A 24372-nucleotide genomic window follows, 5' to 3' on the forward strand; every position below is an offset into this window, starting at 1 on the left:
GCCATGAATCCAGCGCAGATTATGAAACGATAGGCAGAGAAGCAACTCAGCCCCATGATGAGTTATATAGCATGTTTATCTGCACCACCGAGTGTTCTCCGTTGAGGATGGAAGTTGAGATAGATGGCGTTCCAGTCTTCATGGAAGTGGACACGGGGGCGAGCCAGTCAGTAATGAATCAAGAAGCCTTTGAGAGGCTATGGGACAATCAAAGCTGATCAACTCAAGTTGGTCCCGGTTCAGGCAAAGCTGCGCACCTACACCAATGAACATATCCCAGGCGTTGGTAGTGCGGATGTAAAATGTAATCCATGATTGCGCAGTGCACAAGTTACCTCTGTGGATTGTTGCAGGTGATGGACCAACGCTACTCGGAAGAAGGTGGATGGAGAAGATCCACTGGAAGTGGGAAGACATCATCCCTGCAGCGATCGACATCCCCCGTGCTCGGAGGCAAAGTAAGCCCTCACTTGAGAGTGGATCTGGCCAGCACAGCACCCGAGGCACAGACCGCTCAGCACGACTGCGTGGAGATGATCCAGCTGAGACGACGCGAACGCACCTTCCAGGCTCCAGAGGCAGGACTCCGGAGAAAGAAAATCGGATCCAAAGGCAACTTCCCAATTTCGGTGGCAAAACCCGGGAAGAAGAGGATCACTGCAGTCGACATTGTGGCAGGAGGAAAGATGGCGCCCAAACCACGAGGTGATGCGCTGAAGAAAAAGATGGCCGCGGCCAGACCACGAGCTGCAGCGCTGATGGAGCAACACGTGGCACCAAATGGAGAAGAGGATTGGGGTAAAGAAAGCAAAGCTCTCTTAAAGGAGGCCAGCAACTCATCACACTTAAAGGGACAGTTCCACATTTTCAAACAATGTAAGAGCAACTGTGAGTTAGATGTAAAATGTGCAATTGATGATCAGAATTGTGTGCGTGCAATAAGCAAAGAAAAGTTTCAATGTAACAGCAACTGTGAGCCAGATGTAAGATGTGAAATTGATGATCAGCATTGTGTGCATGCAATAAGCAAAGAAAAGGCACGCAATCGCGATCGGAGCTACAGGTTATTTACGATGAGTAAATAACCTGTAGCTCCGATCGCGATTGCGTGCCTTTTCTTTGCTTATTGCATGCACACAATGCTGATCATCAATTTCACATCTTCTACAGGTTAACAACTCTCTGAGTGAAGAAGTTTCTCCTCATCTCAGTCCTATTTGGCTTACCCCTTATCCTTAGACTGCGTACCCTGGTTCTGGACTTCCCCAACATCGGGAACATTCTTCCTGCATCTAACCTGTCCAGTCCCAACAGAATTTTATATGTTTCTATGAGATCCCCTCTCATCCTTCTCCACTCCAGTGAATACAGGCCCAGTCGATCCAGTCTCTCCTCATATGTCAGTCCTGCCATCCCAGGAATCAGTATGGTGAAACCTTGCTGCACTCCCTCAATAGCAAGAATGTTCTTCCTCGGATTAGGAGACCAAAACTGAACACAATATTCCAGGTGAGGCCTCACCAAGGCCCTGTATAACTGCAGTAAGACCTCCTTGCTCCCATACTCAAATCCCCTAGCTATGAAGGCCAACATATCATTTGCCTTCATCACCACCTGCTGTACCTGCATGTCAACTTTCAATGACTGATGTGCGATGACACCCAGGTCTCGTTGCACCTCCCCTTTTCCTAATCTGCCGCCATTCATGTAATATTCTGCCTTCGTGTTTTTGCCACCAAAGTGGATAAGCTTACATGTATCCACATTATACTGCATCTGCCATGCATTTGCCCACTCACCTAACCTGTCCAAGTCACTCTGCAGCCTCTTAGCGTCCCCCTCACAGCTCACACCGCCATCCAGTTTAGTGTCATCTGCATACTTGGAGATATTACACTCAATTCCTTCATCAAATCATTAATGTATATTGTAAATAGCTGGGGTCCCAGCACTGAGCCCTGCGGCGCCCCACGAGTCACTGCCTGCCATTCTGAAAAGGACCCGTTTATCCCGACTCTCTGCTTCCTGTCTGCCAACCAGTTCGCTATCCTGTTAGTACATTACCCCCAATACCATGTGCTTTAATTTTGCACACCAATCTCTTGTGTGGAACCTTGTCAAAAGCTTTTTGAAAGTCTAAGTACACTACATCCACTGGTTCTCCCTTGTCCACTCTACTAGTAACATCCTCAAAAAATTCTAGAACATTTGTCATGCAGGATTTCCCTTTCATCCATGCTGACTTGGACTGATCCTGTCAATGCTTTCCAAATGTGCTGTTATTTCATCTTTAATAATTGATTCCAATATTTTCCCCATTACTGTTGTCAGGCTAACCGGTCTATAATTACCCATTTTCTCTCTCCCTCCTTTCTTAAAAAGTGGTGTTACATTAGCTACCCTCCAGTCCATAGGAACTGATCCAAAGTCGATAGTCTGCTGGAAAATGATCACCAATGCATCCATTATTTCTAGCGCCACTTCCCTAAGTACTCTGGGGTGCAGACAATCAGGCCCCGGGGATTTATCGGCCTTCAATCCCATCAATTTCCCTAACACAATTTCCCGCCTAATAAGGATATCCTTCAGTTCCTCCTTCTCACTAGATCCTCGGTACCCTAGTACTTCCGGAAGGTTATTTGTGTCTTCCTTCGTGAAGACAGAACCAAAGTATTTGTTCAACTGGTCTGCCATTTCTTTGTTCGCCATTATAAATTCACCTGAACCTGACTGCAAGGGACCTATGTTTGTCTTCACTAATCTTTTTCTCTTCACATATCTATAGAAGTTTTTGCAGTCAATTTTTATGTTCCCGGCAAGCTTCCTCTCCTACTCTATTGTCCCCTTTCTAATTAAAACCTTTGTCCTCCTCTGCTAAATCCTAAATTTCTCCCAGTCCTCAGGTTTGCTGCTTTTTCTGGCCAATTTATATGCCTCTTCCTTGGATTTAACACTATCCCTAATTTCCCTTGTTAGCCACGGTGAGCCACCATCCCTGTTTTATTTTTACTCCAGACAGGGATATACAATTGTTGAAGTTCATCCATGTGATCTTTAAATGTTTGCCATTGCCTATCCACCATCAACCCTTTAAGTATCACTCGCCAGTCTATTCCAGCCAATTCACGTCTCATACCATCGAAGTTACCTTTTCTTAACTTCAGGACCCTAGTCTCTGAATTAACTGTGTCACTCTCCATCTTAATAAAGAATTCTACCATATTATGGTCACTCTTCCTCAAGGAGCCTCACACAACACGGTTGCTAATTATTCCTTTCTCATTACACATCACCCAGTCTAGGATGGCCAGCCCTCCAGCTGGTTCCTCGAAATATTGGTCTAGAAAACCATCCCTAATACACTCCAGGAAATCCTCCTCCACCGTATTGCTACCAGTTTGGTTAGCCCTATCTATGTATAGATTAAAGTCGCCCATGATAACTGCTGTACCTTTATTGCACGCATCCCTAATTTCTTGTTTGATGCTGTCCCCAACCTCACTACTACTGTTTGGTGATCTGTACACAATTCCCACTAACTTATTCTGCAGCTCCACCCATACAGATTCCACATCATCCAAGCTAATGTCCTTCCTTACTATTGCGTTAATTTCCTCTTTAACCAGCAATGCTACCCCACCTCCTTTTCCTTTCTGTCTATCCTTCCTGAATATTGAGTACACTTGGATGTTGAGTTCCCACCCTTGGTCACTCTGGAGCCATGTCTCCGTGATGCCAATGATATCATATTAATTAATTGCTGCCTGTGCAGTTAATTCTTCCACCTTATTATGAATACTCCTCGCATTAAGGCAGAGAGCCTTCAGCCTTGTCTTTTTAGTGCACTTTGCCCCTTTCGAATTTTGCTGCAATGTGACCCTTTGTGATTTATGCCTTGGCGTTCTCTGCCCTCCACTTTTACTTTTCTTCTTTCTATCTTTTGCTTCTGTCCCTATTTTATTTCCCTCTGTCTCCCTGCATAGGTTCCCATCCCCCTGCCATGTTAGTTTAACCCCTCCCCAACAGCACTAGCAAACACTCTCTCTAAGACATTGGTTCCGGTCCTGCCCAGGTGCAGACCGTCCGGTTTGTACTGGTCCCACCTCCCCCAGAACCGGTTCCAATGTCCCAGGAATTTGAATCCCTCCCTTCTGCACCACTCCACAAGCCACGTATTTATCTGAGCTATCCTGCGATTCCTACTCTGACTAGCGTGTGGCACTGGTAACAATCCTGAGATTACTACCTTTGAGGTCCTACTTTTTAATTTAACTCCTAGCTCTCTAAATTCAGCTTGTAGGACCTCATCCCATTTTTTACCTATATCGTTGGTACCTATATGCACCACGACAACTGGCTGTTCACCCTCCCCCTTAAAAATGTCCTGTACCCACTCCGAGACATCCTTGACCCTTGCACCAGGGAGACAACATACCATCCTGGAGTTTCGATTGCGGCCGCAGAAATGTCTATCTATTCCCCTTACTACAGAATCCCCTACCATTATAGCTCTCTCACTCTTTTTCCTGCCCTCCTGTACAGCAGAGCTACCCACGGTGTCATGAACTTGGCTGCTGCTGCTCTCCCCTGATGAGTCATCCCCCTCAACAGTACCCAAAGCAGTGTATCTGTTTTGCAGGGGGATGACCGCAGGGGACCCCTGCACTACCTTTCTTCCACTGCTCTTCCTGTTGGTCACCCATCCCCTTTCTGGCTGTGTACCCTTTACCTGTGGTGTGGCCAACTCACTAAACATGCTATTTACGACATACTCAGCATCGTGGATGCTCCAGAGTGAATCCACCCACAGCTCCAGTGCTGCAATGCGGTCTGTCAGGTGCTGCAGGCGGATACACTTCCCGCCAGTGTCCCTGACTTCCCACATAGCATAGGAGGAGCATAACACATGTCCGAGCTCTCCTGCCATGACTTAATCCTTAGATTAACCTAATTTGGCAACAACAATGATAAAGGTTACCTGCTGATAAAGGAAAAGAAAAAGAAAAAACTATTCATCAATCACCAGCCAATTACTTACCCCCTTGGCTGTGATGTCACCTTTCGATTTCTTTCTACGTCTTTGTTTACCTTCTGCCCCTGCAGCTGCACCAGCTGGCCTCTCCGACTGCCTCACCGACGCTGCCGCTGGTCCTTTATAGGCCTCTCCGATGCTGCACTGGACTCCCGCCTCTCCGACTGCCACCTCGATCTCCCGCTGCTCTTTTATAGGCCTCACTGATGCTGCCCCGGACTCCCGCTTCTCCGACTGCTGCCTCGATCTCCCTCTGGGCCTTTATAAGCCTCACCGACACTGCCCCGACTCCCGCCTCTCCGACACATGGAGTGTGGCCACAAGCAGCCAATACATACGAGCTACAGAGCAAGCGATCTCAGGAGGGCAACGGCACCGGTATCGATACCCTGCCCCTGATCGGCTCCACCTCTCAGGCACCCGATGGCACCAACTGCCACGAGCCTGAAAGAGCAAACTGTTTGAAGGTACAGCCCCCAGACCCCATCACCAACAAGACCATACCCCGGAATGAAGGGTCACCCACAACAGTTCTCCCAAAGGGGACCGGGACCAGCCAGGATCCCAAACCAAACAACGCCCAGGCAAGTGAGTCAGCAGTTCCTGGTGCACTGCTCGACGACAGCTTCTCAGGGAGCAGCAGCAACCCAGGGCGCAAAGAAAGGACAGGGAAGTCACAAGCATCGGTGAACCTGCCCGACGCTAGGAGCAACAGCAATAATCCCGAGAGCAAGCAACTAGACCCAACTGGGTTCCCACTGCCAGCACTGGGCACCGCACCACCACCAGACTGCCTGGATATCATCCAGCAATTCTGGAACTAGCTTGTCCTTACGCACCGGTTCCCGATTCCCAGTACGTATCAATAATGTATCTCACCAGTCGAATGTACTTGCCTCACAACTGAACCACAAATGTAATGCAAACTTTTTTTTCTGGACTTGAATATATATGAATGTAATGAGCCTCCGGCACAATCTATATGTGGGCGAGCGAGAGAATGGAGTGGCCATGGACGCACACAAACAGAAAGCACCAGTACTCTACTGCCAAACACTCACCCAAGATAGAAACGACCCATCAAGAGTCAATCAGATAGAGATAAGCCCAGAGTACAGTCAATGCAGAGGCAATTTGCACTAAAGGCTTGGGGGAGAGTGATGTCATATATCCTACATGGGTACTGCTTGCACTATTACAAGGTGTGCCACCAGAGGGCACCGCAGTGGGAGACTTGCAGGTTGCCTGTAAATGGTGTGCCTGGCCTAGTATAAAAGGCAGGCCACCGTGTGTGATCCTCACTCTGGAGTTATCAATAAAGGACTAAGATCACTGCAGTTCAAGTACAACACATTGCCTCATGGAGTCATTCTCAGAGCATCTAAAGACATAACACTCTCCCTCCCCAGTCTCTCTCTCCCTCCCCAGTCTCTCTCTCCCTCCCGAGTCTCTCTCTCCCTCCCTAGCAACTCTCTCCCTCCCCAGCATCTCTCTCCCTCCCCAGCATCTCTCATTCTCCCTCAGTCTCTCTCTTTCTTTCTCTCCCCTCCCCCACTCTCTCTCTCTCGCTCCCCAGTCTCGTTCTCCCTCCCCAGTCTCACTCTCCCTCCCCAGTCTAGCTCTCCTTCCCCAGACTCGCTCTCCCTCCGCAGACTCGCTCTCCCTCCCCAGACTCGCTCCTGATACGTCCTTACTACACAGTATAAATGAACACGAGGCCCATGCTTGAGAGAAGGTCAGTCTGTGACCTGTCCTTTATTCCTTAGCACTCAAGTGATGAAGGTTGGAGGAGCTTCCCCTTTTATACCTGAAGGTCCAGGTTAAGAGTGTCTCCCACCGAGTGGTCAGTGTTCTCACGGTGTACAACTTAGGTCAGTTTATACATGGGTTACAACGCTGGTTGAATACATGACATCACCTCCCCCCCAAAGTCTTATTGGGATCACAGGTTGAGTCTCTCTGGTGGTTTACGCTCCCTTGTAGAGCGCCTGAGTTGGAGCTCCGGTTGTTGGACGCTGGCCTAAGTGTCTGCTGTTTGCAGTGCCTCAGGCCTGTCCGGACTGCCCACAGTGACTGGGCTCTCCTCCCTTTGGTTCCGGTGTTCGGTCACCTGTGGTGGAGTGAACTCTATATCGTATTCTTCCTCTGCTTCTTCTATGGGGTTGCTGAACCTCCTTTTTGTTTGATCCACATGTTTGCGGCAGATTTGTCCATTGGTAAGTTTAACTACCAGAATCCTATTTCCCTCTTTGGCAACCACAATGCCTGCGAGCCATTTGGGCCCTGCAGCGTAGTTGAGGACAAAAACAGGATCATTTACATCAATACATCGCGCCCTCGCATTCCTGTCATGGTAGTGATATTGTGACTGGCGCCTGCTCGCGACAATTTCTTTCATGGTGGGGTGTATAAGGGATAATCGGGTTTTGAGCGTCCTTTTCATTAGTAGCTCTGCGGGTGGAACCCCTGTGAGCGAGTGTGTTCGGGATCTATAGGCCAACAGGAGGCATGATAAGCGGGTTTGTAGGGAACCCCCTTGGAATCTGAGCAGCCCCTGTTTGATTATCTGCATTGCTCGTTCTGCCTGGCCGTTTGAGGCTGGCTTGAACGGTGCCGTTATAACATGGTTAATTCCATTGCCTGCCATGAAGTCCTGGAATTCAGTGCTTGTGAAGCACGGACCATTGTCGCTGACCAAGATGTCCGGTAGACCGTGGGCGGCGAACATTGCCCGTAGACTTTCTACCGTGGCAGAGGATGTGCTTGAATTTAAAATGTCACACTCGATCCATTTGGAGTAGGTGTCCACCACAACCAAAAACATTTTCCCCATGAAAGGACCTGCGTAGTCCACATGGATGTGTGACCAAGGCTTGGCGGGCCATGGCCAGGGGCTAAGGGGGGCTTCCCTGGGCGCATGGCCCAGCTGGGCACACGTGTTGCACCTGCGAACACAAAGTTCCAGATCTGCGTCTATCTCTGGCCACCAAACGTGTGACCTGGCAATTGCCTTCATCATGACAATGCCCGGGTGCCTATTGTGGAGTTCTCTGATGAACACCTCTCTGCCCATCTGGGGCATGACTACGCGGTTTCCCCACAGTAGGCAATCAGCCTGAATCGAGAGTTCATCCTTGCGCCTGTGAAATGGTTCAAATTTCTCAGGGCATGCCCTGTACATGGCTGCCCAGTCCCCATTCAGGACACATTTCTTGACTAGAAACAATAGCGGGTCTCTATTTGTCCAGACTTTAATCTGACGGGCTGTCACGGGTGAGCCTTCGCTTCCGAAAGCTTCAACAGCCATGATCATCTCAGCAGCATGCTCAGTAGCCCCCTCGGTGGTGGCTAGTGGGAGCCTGCTGAGTGCATCGGCGCAGTTTTCGGTGCCCGGTCTGTGCCGAATTGTGTAGTCATAGGCAGCTAACGTGAGTGCCCACCTCTTGCATGCGGGCCGATGCGTTTGCATTTATGGCCTTATTGTCGGCCAAAAGGGACGTTAGGGGTTTGTGATCTGTCTCCAGCTCAAATTTCCTGCCAAACAGGTACTGGTGCATTTTCTTTACCGCATATACACATGCGAGCGCCTCCTTTTCGACCATCCCGTAGCCCCTTTCTGCCTGGGACAGACTCCTGGAGGCATAAGCTACCGGCTGTAACTGACCCTTGGCATTGACATGCTGCAACACACACCCGACACTATAGGACGACGCATCGCACGTTAAAACAAGTTTCTTACATGGGTCATATAGCGTTAACAGATTGTTGGAACATAACAAATTGCGTGCTCTATTAAAAGCCCTTTCCTGGCTGTCCCCCCAGACCCATTCACGACCTTTGCATAGGAGCACGTGTAGCGGCTCTAGCAGCGTGCTCAATTTGGGAAGAAAGCTCCCAAAATAGTTCAGGAGCCCCAGGAACGAACGCAGCTCCGTCGTGTTACGGGGTCTGGGTGCTCTCTGGATCGCTTCCGTCTTGGATGCAGTAGGGCTGATCCCATCTACTGCTACCCTAATCCCAAGGAATTCTACCTCTGGAGCTAGGAAGACGCACTTCACCTTTTTCAGTCGCAGACCTACCCAGTCCAGTCTGCGTAGCACCTCCTCCAGGTTGTGGAGGTGTTCTTCAGTATCGTAACCCGTAATGAGGATGTCGTCCTGAAAAACCACCGTCCCTGGAATCGACTTGAGGAGGCTTTCCATATTTCGTTGGAAGATCGTGGCGGCCGAGCGAATCCCGAACGGACATCTGTTGTACTCAAACAACCCCTTGTGTGTCGTGATGGTGATCAGCTTCTTCGACTCACTCGCCAGCTCCTGGGTCATGTAAGCTGAGGTCAGGTCCAATTTTGAAAAAAGTTTGCCACCGGATAGCGTCGCAAAGAGGTCCTCCACTCTCGGTAGCGGGTACTGCTCTTGGAGTGACACCCGATTGATGGTGGCCTTGTAATCGCCACATATCCTGACCGACCCATCCGCCTTGAGCACTGGCACAATCGGGCTCGCCCAGTCACTGAATTCGACTGGCGAGATGATGCCTTCCCTCAACAGGCGGTCCAATTCGCCTTCTATCTTTTCCCGCATCACGTATGGCACCGCTCTGGCCTTGTGGTGTACTGGTCTGGCATCCGGGTTTATGTGAATTACTACCTTGGCCCCCATGAAAGTGTCAATGCCGGGTTGAAATAATGAGTCAAATTTGTCCAGGACCTGTGAGCATGATACTCGCTCCACAGAGGAAATTGCATTGACATGCCCCATTTCCAGTTCATGACAGCAAGCCAACTCCTCCCCAGTAGTGCGGGACCGTCCCCTGGGACAATCCAGAGTGGCAACCTGTTCTCCGAATCTGTGTGGGTCACGACTAACGTGGCGCTGCCTAGTAGCGGAATGATCTGCTTTGTGTCAGTCCGTAGCATTGCGTCAATCGGCGATAATTTTGGCCTCCTGGCCTTGGATGCCCACAACTTTTTGAACTGTTTGATACCCATCAGGGACTGGCTGGCACCTGTGTCTAACTCCATTGATACTGGGATGCCATTGAGGAGCACCTTCATCATTATCGGTGGCGTCCTGATGTATGAACTGTATACATGCTCCACATGAACTCGCTGAATTTCAGCTTCCAGCGATTTCCCCCCGTGTCCATTTCTGCAATTTCTGCAGGTATTTTGCTCATCTCTGCAAACTCCGGCTGAATGTATGCCTCCACGCCTCCAGCATGAGTTGCGGTTTGAAACAAAAGGTCCCTTGCCAGTCGATCGTCCCTGACTGCCCCTGTTATTGTCCTTGAGTGCACCATTAACAGGTGTCGATGGCCCCATTACTGGCCGCATTGTCCCTTGCAATGGCGTGAATCGCTGTTCAGCTTGCCATGTCTCTGTCGAACTCCCCCTCTGGGTTCGACTACATGTTGGGGCATGCCTGACTGCCCTTGTCTGCCTGGAGAACTGTGTGCTGCTTTAACAATGTTGAATCTCTGTCCCAACCATTCCTTAACACAGTACCTCTCGTCTGTTCTGCTAGTGGCCATGCTCGCGTGGTTTAAATCCCAGTTTCTTGTCGCCATTGATACGTCCTTACTACACAGTATAAATGCACACGAGGCCCATGCTTGAGAGAAGGTCAGTCTGTGACCTGTCCTTTATTCCTTAGCACTCAAGTGATGAAGGTGGGAGGAGCTTCCCCTTTTATACCTGAAGGTCCAGGTTAGGAATGTCTCCCACCTAGTGGTCAGTGTTCTCACGGTGTACAACTTAGGTCAGTTTATACATGGGTTACAATGCTGGTTGAATACATGACAGCTCCCTCCCCTGTCTTTCTTTCTCTCCCCAGCCTCTCTGCCCCACTCTCTCTTTCTTTCCACCTTGCTCTCTCTTTCTCTCCCCAGTTTCTCTCTCTCTCCCCCCTAGTCTCTTTCTCTCTCTCCCTCCCCAGACACTCTCTCCCTCCCCCAGTCTCTCTCTCCCTCCCCAGACACTCTCTCTCTCCCTCAGTCTCTCTCTTCCTTCCTAGACTCTTTCTCCCTCCCTAGTCGCTCCCTCTTCATCCCCAGTCTCTCTCTCTCCTACTACCTCTGATGTTTTCTCTCCCACAGAAGGCTGCGAAAATGTTCCAAATAATCCAAAAGCTAGAAGCAGCTCCAGCAGCAGCGCCATGCAGCTCCTGGTTTCGCCCAACTTTCGGCTTCCTTGTATGTCGCACTGCGCATGCGCGACTGAATCAAGGGCCCATGCTCATAAAAGGGGCAGAGTCCAATGCGGCATGTGCAGAAGGACATACAAAATCTAGTGCAAATAATCACTCTGTGTTGAAATACATAGCCTAAAAGTAGAATATATGTCAGAGGAGATAATAATCACATTTCATAGTCCAGTGGCCTGTCCAAATCCAGTTCTGGTTGGTAAGAAACACCTGAGACATTCAAGTTCTGGAGGCAGTGCAAAGAAGAACAATGAGGCAGATCACTTGTGCAGTTGGTCTGTATTTTTTTAAAATTCATTCACGGGATGTGGGCTTTGCTGGCAAAGCCCGCACTTATTACCCATCCCTCATTACTCTTGGGAAGGTGGTGATGAGCCACCTTCTTGAACTGCTACAGTCCTTATGGTGAAGGAACTCCCACAGTGTTGTTAGGGAGGGAGTTCCAGAATTTTGACCCAGTGATGATGAAGGAACGGTGATATATTTCCAAGTCTGGATGCTGTGTAACTTAGAGGGGAACTTGCAGGAGTTAGGAGTTGAGGTTCCCATGAACCTGCTGCCCTTGTCCTTCTAGATGTTAAAGGTTGTGGGTTTAACAGGTGTTTGAAGAAGGAGTGGAGAAACCTAGGCCTTTCAGCCTGAAAAGGTACATAAGATTGTTAGGGGTACTGAAAACCTTGAATTTTAATTTAAATTAAAATATGGGAATTGAATATGGGGAGCCAGCAGGTTGAAACTAGTAAGAGATAATGATATCAGGAAATTCTTCACACAGAGTGATGAACATGAGAAACAGACTTTTAGATGGAGCAGTGGAGGCATAAACCCTGGAATGATTTAAGAAATAATTTGATGTCACAGCAGAACATTAAGATTTTTCTGGATGGATGAATTCCTCATCTATAATTATCTTGTGATTTTGTGAACAGTATATTTTCCGTAGCTCTCCAGGCCCTAGCATGCATATGCTTGTATTGTACTTGCTTCATGGGTTCTTTGCTTAAGAACGAATAGAAACACATTGCTATTAAGAACTAGTTGGTTTATTAATAAATGATTAACAATCACATTACACATTACCAGTTCATTCACTAGGCTCACAACTGCATGCCTCATCGTGGATGCCCGAGACACAACTGACTGGGGTTTTATTGAGTCTTGTGAACATCACCTGACTGGATATACCACTCACAATACAAGGCTGTGAACATACTCACAAGGGCATACATTACAATACTGTATAGCATTTTGATATCCAAAGAATAATGATGATGGTCGTAGTTCCTTAACATTCATTCTGTAGGATATCTTAACATTAAATTTTAGGATATACAGATACAACTTCTATTTCTGCAATGTATTGGTTTCTTCACTCTTACCTTCTGTTAGTGCTTTTGCAACTTTTAGAGGATCCGATGAGAGGTACAAATTGGTGTGATATGCTTTTAGATAATTGATAGGGCTTGTTCCACCTGTCATACAAAATCTTTCAATTGACAAACCTAAAAAAATATAAAAATAACAGTTTAAAACTCTATCCTCATTTTCGATTGTTTAATGAATTAACTAAAGTTGTTGTGCAAGTCCCCTTGGGGAAGAGTGACCATAATATGGTTGAATTATTTATTAAGGTGGAGAGTGACACAGTTAATTCAGAGACTAAGGTCCTGAATTTAATTAAGGAAAGGTAACTTCGATGGTATGAGAAGTGAATTGGCTAGAATAGACTAGCAAATGATACTTAAAGGGTTGATGGTGGATAGGCAATGGCAGACATTTAAATATCACATGGATGAACTTCAACAATTGTACATCGCTGTCTGGAGTAAAAATAAAACAGGGAAGATGGCTCAACTGTGGCTAACAAGGGAAATTAGGGATAGTGTTAAATCCAAGGAAGAGTCATATAAATTGGCCAGAAAAAGCAGCAAACCTGAGGACTGGAAGAAATTTAGAATCCAGCAGAGGAGGACAAATTGTTTAATTAGGTGGGGGGAAATAGAGTATGAGAGGAAGCTTGCTGGGAACATAAAAACTGACTGCAAAAGCTTCTATAGATATGTGAAGAGAAAGATTAGTGAAGACAAACGTAGGTCCCTTGCAGTCAGAATCAGGTGAATTTATAATGGGGAACAGAGAAATGGCAGAACTATTGAACAAATACTTTGGTTCTGTCTTCACAAAGGAAGACATGAATAACCTTCCGGAAATACTAGGGGACAGAGGATCTAGTGAGAAAGAAGAACTGAAGGAAATCCTTATTAGTCACGAAATTGTGTTGGGAAAATTGATGGGATTGAAGGCCGATAAATTCCCAGGGTCTGATAGTCTGCATCCCAGACTACTTAAGGAAGTGGCCCTAGAAATAGTGGATGCATTGGTGATCATTTTCCAACAGTCTATCGACTCTGGATCAGTTCCTCTGGACTGGAGGGTAGCTAATGTAACAACACTTTTTAAAAAAGGAGAGAGAAAATGGGGAATTATAGGCCGGTTAGCCTGACAATGGTAGTGGGGAAAATGTTGAAATCAATTATTAAAGATGAAATAGCAGCACATTTGGAAAGCAGTGACAGGATTGGTCCAAATCAGCATGGATTTAGGAAAGGGAAATCATGCTTGACAAATCTTCTAGAATTTTTTGAGGATGTAACTAGTAGAGTTGACAAGGGAGAACCAGTGGATGTGGTGTATTTGGACTTTCAAAAGGCTTTTGACATGGTTCCACACAAGAGATTGGTGTGCACAATTAATGCACATGGCATTGGGGGTAAAGTACTGACGTGGATAGAGAACTGGTTGGCAGACAGGAAGCAGAGAGTTGGGATAAACAGGTCCTTTTCAGAATGGCAGGCAGTGACTAGTGGAGTGCCGCAGGGCTCAGTGCTGGGACCCCAGCTATTTACAATATACATCAATGATTTGATGAAGGAATCAAGTGTAATATCTCCAAGTTTGCAGATGACACTAAGTTGGGTGGCAGTGTGAGCTGTGAGGAGGATGCTAAGAGGCTGCAGGGTGACTTGGACAGGTTAGGTGAGTGGGCAAATGCATGGCAGATGCAGTATAATGTGGATAAATGTGAGGTTATCCACTTTGGTGGCAAAAACATGAAGGCAGAATATTATCTGAATGGCGGCAGATTAGGAAAAGGGGAGGTGCAACGAGACCTGGGTGTCATGGTACATCAGTCATTGAAAGTTGGCATGCAGGTACAGCAGGCGGTGAAGAAGGCAAATGGCATTTTGGCCTTCATAGTTAGGGGATATGAGTATAGGAGCAAGGAGGTCTTACTGCAGTTGTACAGGGCCTTGGTGAGGCCTCACCTGGAATATTGTGTTCAGTTTTGGTCTCCTAATCTGAGGAAGGACGTTCTTGCTATTGAGGGAGTGCAATGAAGGTTCACCAGACTGATTCCCGGGATGGCAGGACTGACATATGAGGAGAGACTGGATCGACTGGGCCTGTATTCACTGGAGTTTAGAAGAAGGAGATGGGATCTCATAGAAATATATAAAATTCTGATGGGACTGGACAGGTTAGATGCAGGAAGAATGTTTCCGATGTTGGGGAAGTCCAGAACCAGAGGTCACAGTGTAAGGATAAGGGGTAAGCCATTTAGGACCGAGATGAGGAGAAACTTCTTCACTCAGAGAGTTGTGAACCTGTGGACTTCTCTACCGCAGAGAGTTGTTGATGCCAGTTCGTTAGATATATTCAAGAGGGAGTTAGATATGGCCCTTATGGCTAAAGGGACCAAGCGGTATGGAGAGAATGCAGGAAAGGAGTACTGAGGTGAATGACCAGCCATGATCTTATTGAATGGTGGTGCAGGCTCGAAGGGCCGAATGGCCTACTCCTGCACCTACTTTCTATGTTTGTATGAAGTTAAGATAAATCAAGTGTACTAATATTATCATGTTCCCGTATGACATGAAATCTATCACAGCATGATAACAAAGACGTGAAATATCTCCCTCTCCAATTACTGCTATGTTTCTGCCATAAATATGCTGCACATATGAAAATGAAATCGCAAAAATGTAACAATTTGGCAGTTTGAAAATAATTCAGTTATTTTGTCTTTTTGTAAAACTAAACATTGACACCGATACTGTGACTTACACAAGTGAGGAGATTTAGGCCTAGAAATTCGTATCAGGCTTTGGCACAAAATGGGCAGTATTGGATCGGTATTGACTGCAATGCAACTGAACATCAGGTGCTGCAAATAACGGATGGCCGATCTCATACCGCCTGCTTTGCGTGACCGCCTAATACGAATTTCTAGCCCTTAATGCTGAAGTGAATTAGATTATAAAACTTTATTTCCACTGAGATTTGCAAGATGACACCCAGCTACATTTGGAGAGGTGAAAGGCAGCTTACACCATAATGTGGAATAGAACCATGAAACCACAGAAGTTCAGAGCCGAGAACAGCTCATTTGGTCCATCATGTCTGTGCCGGCCAAAAAAGAGCTATCAGCCTAATCCCACTTTTCAGCTCTTGGTCCGTAGCCTTGTAGGTTGCAGCACATCAAGTGCATATCCTAGTACTTTTTAAACGTGATGAACTTTTCTGCCTCTACTACCCTTTCAGGCAGTGAGTTCCAGATCCCCATTGCCCTCTGGGTAAATAAAGTTCTCCTCAGTTCCCCTGTAATCCTTCTACCCATGACATTAAATCTCTGACACCTGGTTATTGACCTCTCTGCTAAGGGAAATAGGTCTTTCCTATCCACTCTATCTAGGCCCCTCATAATTTTATACACCTTAATCACGTCTCCCTTCAGCCTCCTCTGTTCCTAAGAAGACAATCCCAGCCTATCCAATCTTTCCTCACAACTAAAATTCTCCAGTCCTGGCAACATCCTCGTAAATCTACTTTGTACTCTCGTGCAATCACATCCTTCCTGTTTGGCTGGAACTCAAAAAAAACATGGGGCAGAAATCACTAAAGAAAAGCAAAATACTACGGATGCTGGAATCTGAAGTAAAAACAGAAAATGCTGGAAATTTCAGCAGGTCAAGCAGCATCTGTGGAGAGAAACAGTTAACATTTTCGGTCGATGACCCTTCATCAGGACTGGCGAAAGTTTGAAATTAACAGATTCTTAAGGAGCACTGAAAGGGGGAGGAGAGGATAGAATAAAAGGGAAAGGCTATGATAGGGTGGAAGACAGGAGAGATTTGAGAGACAAAAGGGATGAGGAGTCAACTTGAGATGGTAATGACAGAAGTTAGAAAAAGATGAGTCTAGATAGGGTGCGAATGGCGGAATAATTATCTGCTGCCATGGGAAACAGAGAGAAAAAAATACATAAGTCAGGGGGTGTTATATAAAAAAAAGGAGGAAAGGGAGCAAAATGTGGGCAGAGGTTATGGACTGAAATTGTTGAACTCAATGTTGAGTCCAGAAAGCTGTAAAATGCCTAAACGAAAGATGAGATGCTGTTCCTTGAGCTTGTGTTGAACTTCATTGGAGGCCGTATAGGAGGCCGAGGACAGAGAGGTCGGAGTGGGAGTGGAGCAGAGAATTAAAGTGACAGAAAACACTGTTGGCTCCCTAATAGTAGTTGTAGTGTCAGGCACAGAATAAATCAGAAAATTAGTGTAACAAGTATAATACAGTAATCATAGGGGACTTTAGTGTTCATAAGACTGGGCAAGCCAAGTTTGCAGTAATAGTGTGGAGGACGAGTTCAAGGAATACATTCACAATAGTTTTCTAGATCAGTATGTTGAGGACCCAGCTAGGGAACAGGCTATTTTAGATCTAGTATTGCACAAAGCGACAGGCTTAATTAATAACCTTGTAGTAAAGGAGCCTCTGGGGAATACTGATCATAAAACATGAATTTTATATTGAGTTTGTAATTGATTTAGTTAAGTTTGAAACTAGGATATATAAGGGGGAAACCAGTGAATGTAGTGTATTTGGATATTCAAAAAGTATTCGATAAAGTGCCATGCAAGAGGTTATTACACAAAATTAGGGCTCACTCGATTGGGGATAGTATATTAGCATGGATTGAGGATTGGTTAATGGACAGAAAACAGAGAGTTGGAATAAACAGGTCATTTTTGGGTTGGCAGGCTGTAACTAGTGGGGTACCACAAGGATCAGTGCTTGGGTCTCAGCTATTTAAAATCTCTATCAATGACTTAGATAAGGGGACCAAGTGTAGTGCATCCAAGTTTATTGATGTTACAAAGCTAGGTAAGGAAGTAAGCTGTGAGGAGGACACAAAGAGGCTGCAAGGGCATATAGACAGGTCAAGTGAGTGGGCAATAACATGGCAGATGGAATATTATTTAGAGAAATGTGTAATTATCCATTTTGGTAAGAAAAATAGAAAAGCAGAATCTTTTTTTAAAGGATGTGAGACTAGGAAATGTTGGTATTCAGAGGGAACCGGGCGTCCTTGTACATTAATCTCAGAAAGTTAACGTGTAGGTTATGCAAATGGTATGCCAACATTTATTATAAAGGGTTTGGAGTATAAAAGTAAAGAAGTCTTACTGCAATTATATAAGGCCTTGGTGAGACCACACCTGAGTACTGTAGTATATGTTGGCACCTTTAGTAATGACTCCACGCGGCAGGGTATGATACTTAAACTGTGTAGACCTGTAGTCCTTTATTTGCAGCTCCCGAGTGCGGACAACAAGCTGTGAGTTCCTTTTTATACTGGGTTACCTACAGTGTGCAGGTAACCCTTAGGTCTCCAGCAGCAGCACCCTCTGATGTACAGGTAAGGTGTGTACAGTGTAAGGGTACATTCAGTGTTGCACAACAGTGTTACAGATATCAAACAATAAACAGGCATGCATACACAACAACACTCCCCCCTAAGCATTTTTCATATCCTTATTGTCTTGCCCAGGGGAGGTGATCAGTGGTGGGCTATGGGAGGTTGTGGTGAGGGTTGGGTGGTTGCCAGGTGTGACCCCTGTGCTTGAGGCTGACCTTGTACGTTTCCACTTCCTCACACACAGACCATGTGGGTATCACTGTTGTGGGATCCCTCAGGGGGGTAGCCATGGCAGCAGTGGGTGGTGTGTATACATTGTGATGTGGGTAGTTGTGGGCAGGGCCACAAGACTGGGTGGGCTCCTTGTCCACCGTTGTTGTGGGGTGGTGGGTAGGGCCACAAGTCTGGGTGGACTCCTTGTCCACCAATTGGATGAGGGTTAGGTCATCCCAGGGTTTGCCAAGGAAGTTGGAGGGTATTGGCCTCATGCTCCTGGTGTTGGCCCTGGTGGCCAGGGGTTGTAGGGCTGGTCTGGTGCAGGTTGCCATTGGTGGTGGCTGGGCTGCCCATTGACCACTGTCCCTGTAGTGTGTGTGTCCTGCAAGGGGCATCACATTCGTTCCAAAGATCCAGGCTACATGGTCAGGTAGCTTGCTGGACCTGGGGGTCTCCCACAGGAGGATTCCATTGGCATCAGCATGGTCCCTGTATGACCCAATGTCCTTTGGCAGTGTCCTACTGGTAGACATGACACCTTGACTCTGATCACACACATACGAGCCTGCATTATACATTCTAGCATCTGCATCACTTTTGGGTGTCCTGGTTTCAACAGACATGGTTACATTAGGCATTTCACATTCTCTATCATTATTGTTAAGCATTATAAACTTGTTCTTAACCTTACTGACACCTGCATTCATCTCATTAGTCACATTAGTTAAAACAGCATCACAATTCATGGTTACATTGCACACATTTTCATACTTGCACCCTTTAATTGCATCTTTAGCTTTAAAATCCGTGTACTCAAATAGTTGAAACTTCCCCTTTAACTTTTTTTTGTTACTGATCTCCTTTAAGGGGGCCTTCAAATCCGATTGGCCGCTCGGTGTCACGTGATGCTCCTCCAATGCTCCTTGTGGTATGGCCGTGGCCATTTTGATTTTAGGTTCTGCTGCTTGTGGTGCGGCAGCCATTTTCTGGCCCTGCTGCAGGTAGGCTGTAGTGGCTTTTTCTTCCACAGGTTCGACCCTGGAGGTTGGGAGTTCATTTCTTTCGTCGATGTTCACCTCTTGGAGTCCTGCCTCGGCCCGGAAAGTGGAGTTTGGATCCTCGGTCCTGAAGATTTCACTATGGTGCTGTGGAGTCGTCGCCTCGCAGTTGAGCTGGACAGTGGAACCTCCGGATGCAGCGATGGATCCATTTTCGAGGTCGATTGCCGGAGCCCGGAGGTCTGGGAGCAGCTTCGCTTAGACAGGATTCAGTTGTGGTCAATTGGCGGGATTCATCCAAAGTTCTTCAAAAGTTGTTCGGCTCATTGCAGACTGGCTCGCCCCTGTGTCACTCTCCATAGAAACTGGGACTCCGTCGACGTCTACTTTCATCGCCCACGGAGAACTTTCGGTGGAGCAGGTATGAGTTCTATCCTTTTCTCCCAGGGGTTGAGCAACTTCACCTTCCTCTGTGTCGGAGCCCAACTCATCAGCCAACTCATCATAGACGCGGTGAGTAAAGCTTTTTCTGCACATCCTTTGAAGGTGTCTTTTCTCTTTGCATGCATAATCTTTGTAGCGGCACTGGTGGACCCTGTGGTTTCCTCCACAGCGCCAGCACGGGGCCATCCGGTTTGCCCCATGTGGCGGACTCAGGGTTGTGGGACTCGGGGCAGCATTTCTGCTCTTAGAAGTATCAATGCGGTGCACTGCTCTCGTCGGTTCAGAGTTACTTAGTGCTTCATTTAGGTGGTCGCCAAAGTTGCACGGTGCAGCCAGTCTCCTTGAGTGTTCCAATCTTTCTACAAAAGCATCCCAATCTTCCCCATCGGTAAATTGCTGAGAGATACTGAGATTCAACATGCTGAGCTTGTGGTCCGTAACCTGGAATTCCCATTGCCAGTTGTAGTGTATGTAGGCACCTTTAGTAATGACTCCACGAAGCAGGGTATGATACTTAAACTGTGTAGACCTGCAGTCCTTTATTTGCAGCTCCCGAGTGCGGACAACAAGCTGTGAGTTTCTTTTTATACTGGGTTACCTGCACTGTGCAGGTAACCCTTTGGTCTCCAGCAGCAGCACCCTCTGGTGTACAGGTAAGGTGTGTACAATGTAAGGGTACATTCATGTTGCATAACAGTGTTACAGACATCACACAGTAAACAGGCATGCATACACAAGTACTGTGTACAGTTTTGGTCTCTTTACCTAAGGAAGGATATTCTTGCCTTAGAGGTTCACTGCATTGATTCCTGGGATATGGGGATTGTCCCATGAGGAGATATTGAGTAGACTAAGACTAAATTTCCTCGAGTTTAGAAGAATAAGAGGTGATCTTATTGAAACATGTAAAATTCTTAAGGGGCTTGACAGGGTAGATGCAGAGAGAATGTTTCCCCTGGCTGGGGAGTGCAGAACGAAGGAGTCACATTCTCAGAATAAGATGTCAGCCATTTAGGACTGAGATGAGGAGAATTCTTTTCATTCAAAGGGTTGTGAATCTTTGGAATTTTCTACCCCAGAGGGCTGTGGATACTAGTCGTTGAGCATATTCAGTAGAATTTTTGAATTTTTGATACTAAGGGAATCAAAGGGATATGGGGATCGGTTGGGAAAATGGAGGTAGATGATCAGCCATGATCTTATTGAATGGCGGAGCAGGCTTGAAGGGCCGAATGACCAATTTCTTCTCCTATTTCTTACCTAATTATGTTCTTTATTTGCATCTGACATCTGTCTGCTTATTCTGCTAACCTATGTCTTCATGAAGTCTTTTGCAGTCCTCTTGACTGTGTGCCTACTTTTGTGTTGGCACCATATTTCAAGATTGTGTTCCTATGCCCAAGTCCAAATCATCTATATATGCAGACAACAAAGGACAACAATGGGTCGTAAATTGTGGCCTCTCTGGGTGCATACGATGTGCACAACCGCCCGAAGAGGCCTCACAAGTAACGGTTCTCAGCGCACAATGCGCATGTGCCGAGGACCAGCATTTGTGAACAGTCAAAATTTATTTATCCCCGGAGAAGGACATTCGCACGCAGAGATTTGAACTACTTGCCAAACTCCTGCCCTGCGAATGTCCTTCAAATTCTATGCATGGTAAAAGCAAGCGTATAGCCTGCTTTTACCAGCGTAAGAGTTTTAAAAGATAAAAAAATGTAATTCTATCACTAATTTTTATATTAAAAACCCTGTCCATTAAGGTAAGTTTATTTTTACCCCTATTAAAACATATATTTTTTAAAATCAATTATTATTTTGTCTAAAACATTTAATTAAATTCAATTTCAATTAATTTTAAATATGTGAGGTGTTTTTTTTTATTTATTCTGTGTTTCGGGGTATTCTCATTGATAGTAATGGGAGCTCGTACAAACAGAACTCAACATTATTGTCAATGAGAATGCTCCATGTTCATTGGTGGTCCAGGTCCACATGATCCCAGGTTGCGCTTTCATTCCTGGAGTGCATGGACCCATACGCAGGACTGCGAATGGAGGCCTCGGACTGTAATTTGGCATTCCTCCGGGATCACCAGGTACTTTTGTAAAAAAAATTTCAGTTGGAGGCGTCTGCCTGCAGGAAACTTCCGACCATTATATCTGGACCAGTATCTCCTTACGATGCTCATTCATTATAAAGACTGGACATCTAGGAGGTCTGTGAATCACTCATGGTTGCCCGCATTTCTTTGGAAGAGAGTTAAAGCCTATGAATATAGCTTCTTGAATTTTAGATCGCAACGCAGGAGGAGCATTCAAGAGAGATGCTCTCACTATGCCATGTCCTGCCTAACTCCAGTCACCACTGAAAACAGCACCTGTCTGATCACCTCTTCAATGGCAGGTTGCAGTCTAGACACCACTCCTCAATGAGATCATTCATATGGGGGCTGGCAGTACATATCTAGTTGTTTAAATGTATCACCCTATCCAGATCATCTCCTGCAGCTGTGTGCCAAAGGACTGCTTCATAGAGTTGCATTTCATTCGCAGTTTCAAAGCAGGTCATTTAAGTTCTAAATCCTCATGCAACTCTGGACGGGCACTCCAGAGAGGATAGGAGATGAGAGAGATAAGAGAGATTTTCATAGAGTGACATATGGTCAAAATCGTAAGACATCTTTAAGGCGGGTTCTTGAAACAAGAATTGAGACAAAGAACTAGAAGTCTTACTGGATAGTAAGTTTTTAGGGAAACCTCTATAGGTCAAAAGGTCTTGTCAATATCCAGGGTCAGGCCCACCCCTAAAAAGAGAATAAAAGTCACACTTAGAGATCTGTTTAGCATAGACGGTGGAGGGAAGAACCAGAGGTTGGGCTGGTCAAACACGTTTTGAGGGTGATCCCATGCTTTACCAAAGAAAGCTCTAGACAGAGAGAGAGGCTGCAAGCCAAATAACTGCTCACGTGCGCCAGCCATTTGTCCGATCAGGATGTGTATTAGCTATCTGTTACGGTTGTATGGTTTTGCTATGTAACTAATGTGTTATATTCCGTCTTAAACTATGATTAAACACAATATATCCACCAGATTGGTTTACAGTCGATCCTGATTATTAAAGTGAATAGAAATTGGCTTAAAGTTGCCAACTTAAAGGATGCCAGCTCTGATAATGCAGATCTCCCTGAAGTGCTGTAATGAAGTTAGAACCCATAATCTTCTGACTTAAGAAGTTCTAGCAAGAGTGCCAGCAACAGAGCCAAGCTGAAACAGCATAACTCTGTAATTTTAACTTAATTGCGATAATCTAATCAACAGTTTTCTGTGTCAGTATAGCTTTTGGGTATATCATCTATTTTATAGTAAAAATAATGCAGTCACAATATTCCAAAAGTATTGCATCTGTAGGTTGTGCTGTGAACATAATGGTAGATGATATAACATTGTGTAACACTGATATCTAAAGCAAAAAAAATTTAACCCAATTTTGGAACCACGCAAGACGCATTTTATTTAAAAGCCAGTGCAAAAAGAGTGCAAATCATTATAAAAGGCACCCGAGTCTGACCCCATTTGAACAAGTCCTTCAGAAAAACCACATTGCAAACTCCTCCTGACAGAACCGGCAATTAAAAATGCTGCAAAAATGTTTTAAATTCGTAAGTGAATGAACCACATCAAACAGCATTCTGAATGTGATTAGAGCATGTCATCATCATCACCATTGTAGGCAGTCCCTCGAAACAAGGATGACTTGCTTCCATGCCAAAAAGGGATGAGTTCACAGGTGTTTCAATGAAGGACCTAATATTCCAGGTCCAGAACTATATCTTGAAGGGTGGAAGATGCTTGTACGTAGATTTTTTTAAGGTGTGGTGGCCGTTGCACACCAGCCACCACGCTTGACAGAGCTAGGATCAACCAAGATGACTGGAGACCAGCTCTGCTGCACAGACCGAGCATGCACATATATTGCAGTGTGGGCTGGCCCGTGCTGCCCCTGGGCCCTCGCCTCTTCTGAGCCCTGAACCCGCGCCTCTCTTGTGTCCCAATCACGTCCCTCTATGAACCCTTGCGCTCCTCCGGCCCGACCTCGCCACTCCTGCTGTATCTGCCCGCATTGCAATCAGCAAACTGGATTTGGGTGACGTCAAATCCAGTCGCCCTCTTCACAGCCGTCACCCTCCTGCAGCAGCACGTGCTGCTCACTGCAGTGGCATGCTGCCGCACGTTGCACCCGCTAATGGCCCCAGCCTGCAAGACCATCAACAGGCCGGGGCCATTAGAGGGAGCAACGTGCGGTGGCCCGGCCCGGAAATCGGTGCGGTCCCAGCCTGCAAGATCATTAGAGCATGTACCTCCCAGCTGACGCCAAGTGGAAAGCAAGCAATAACAAATGATTAACAATTATCCAAACAGCAATCAGGTAACAAAGTCACAAAAATGTCCCACAAAAAAAATTCACACCACAATGGCCCCCTCAGTTGAATTATACCTCCACCCACCAATGATGCAAAAATTCTTCCTCTCCTGTCTTTGTCCTCCTTTGCCGACAGATTCAAAAGTCGCTCTCTGAATCTCCGGATGAAAAAGTCAAAATAGTAGCACCCCTTCGACCCCTAGTAAAGCACAATTTTCCCCTCTGCTCATGTAACAATTGCTGTCCAACACCACCACCCCACCACCCCACACACACACCAACACCAGCATAGGTTGC

At 46.3% G+C, this 24372-nt stretch overlaps 1 protein-coding gene across 1 annotated transcript in view; it reads right to left on the bottom strand.

Moving 5' to 3' along the window:
• The window catches only part of LOC139266803 (cytosolic 5'-nucleotidase 1A-like), a 217127-nt gene that overhangs the window by 159854 nt on the left and 32901 nt on the right, over positions 1-24372 (bottom strand). The window contains exon 4 of the mRNA XM_070884394.1: positions 12615-12737. Coding sequence (XP_070740495.1) covers positions 12615-12737 — 123 coding nt within the window. The remainder of the gene's footprint in view (positions 1-12614; positions 12738-24372) is intronic.

The sequence above is a fragment of the Pristiophorus japonicus genome, chromosome 7 (assembly GCF_044704955.1).
Source record: "Pristiophorus japonicus isolate sPriJap1 chromosome 7, sPriJap1.hap1, whole genome shotgun sequence".
NCBI lineage: Eukaryota > Metazoa > Chordata > Chondrichthyes > Pristiophoridae > Pristiophorus > Pristiophorus japonicus.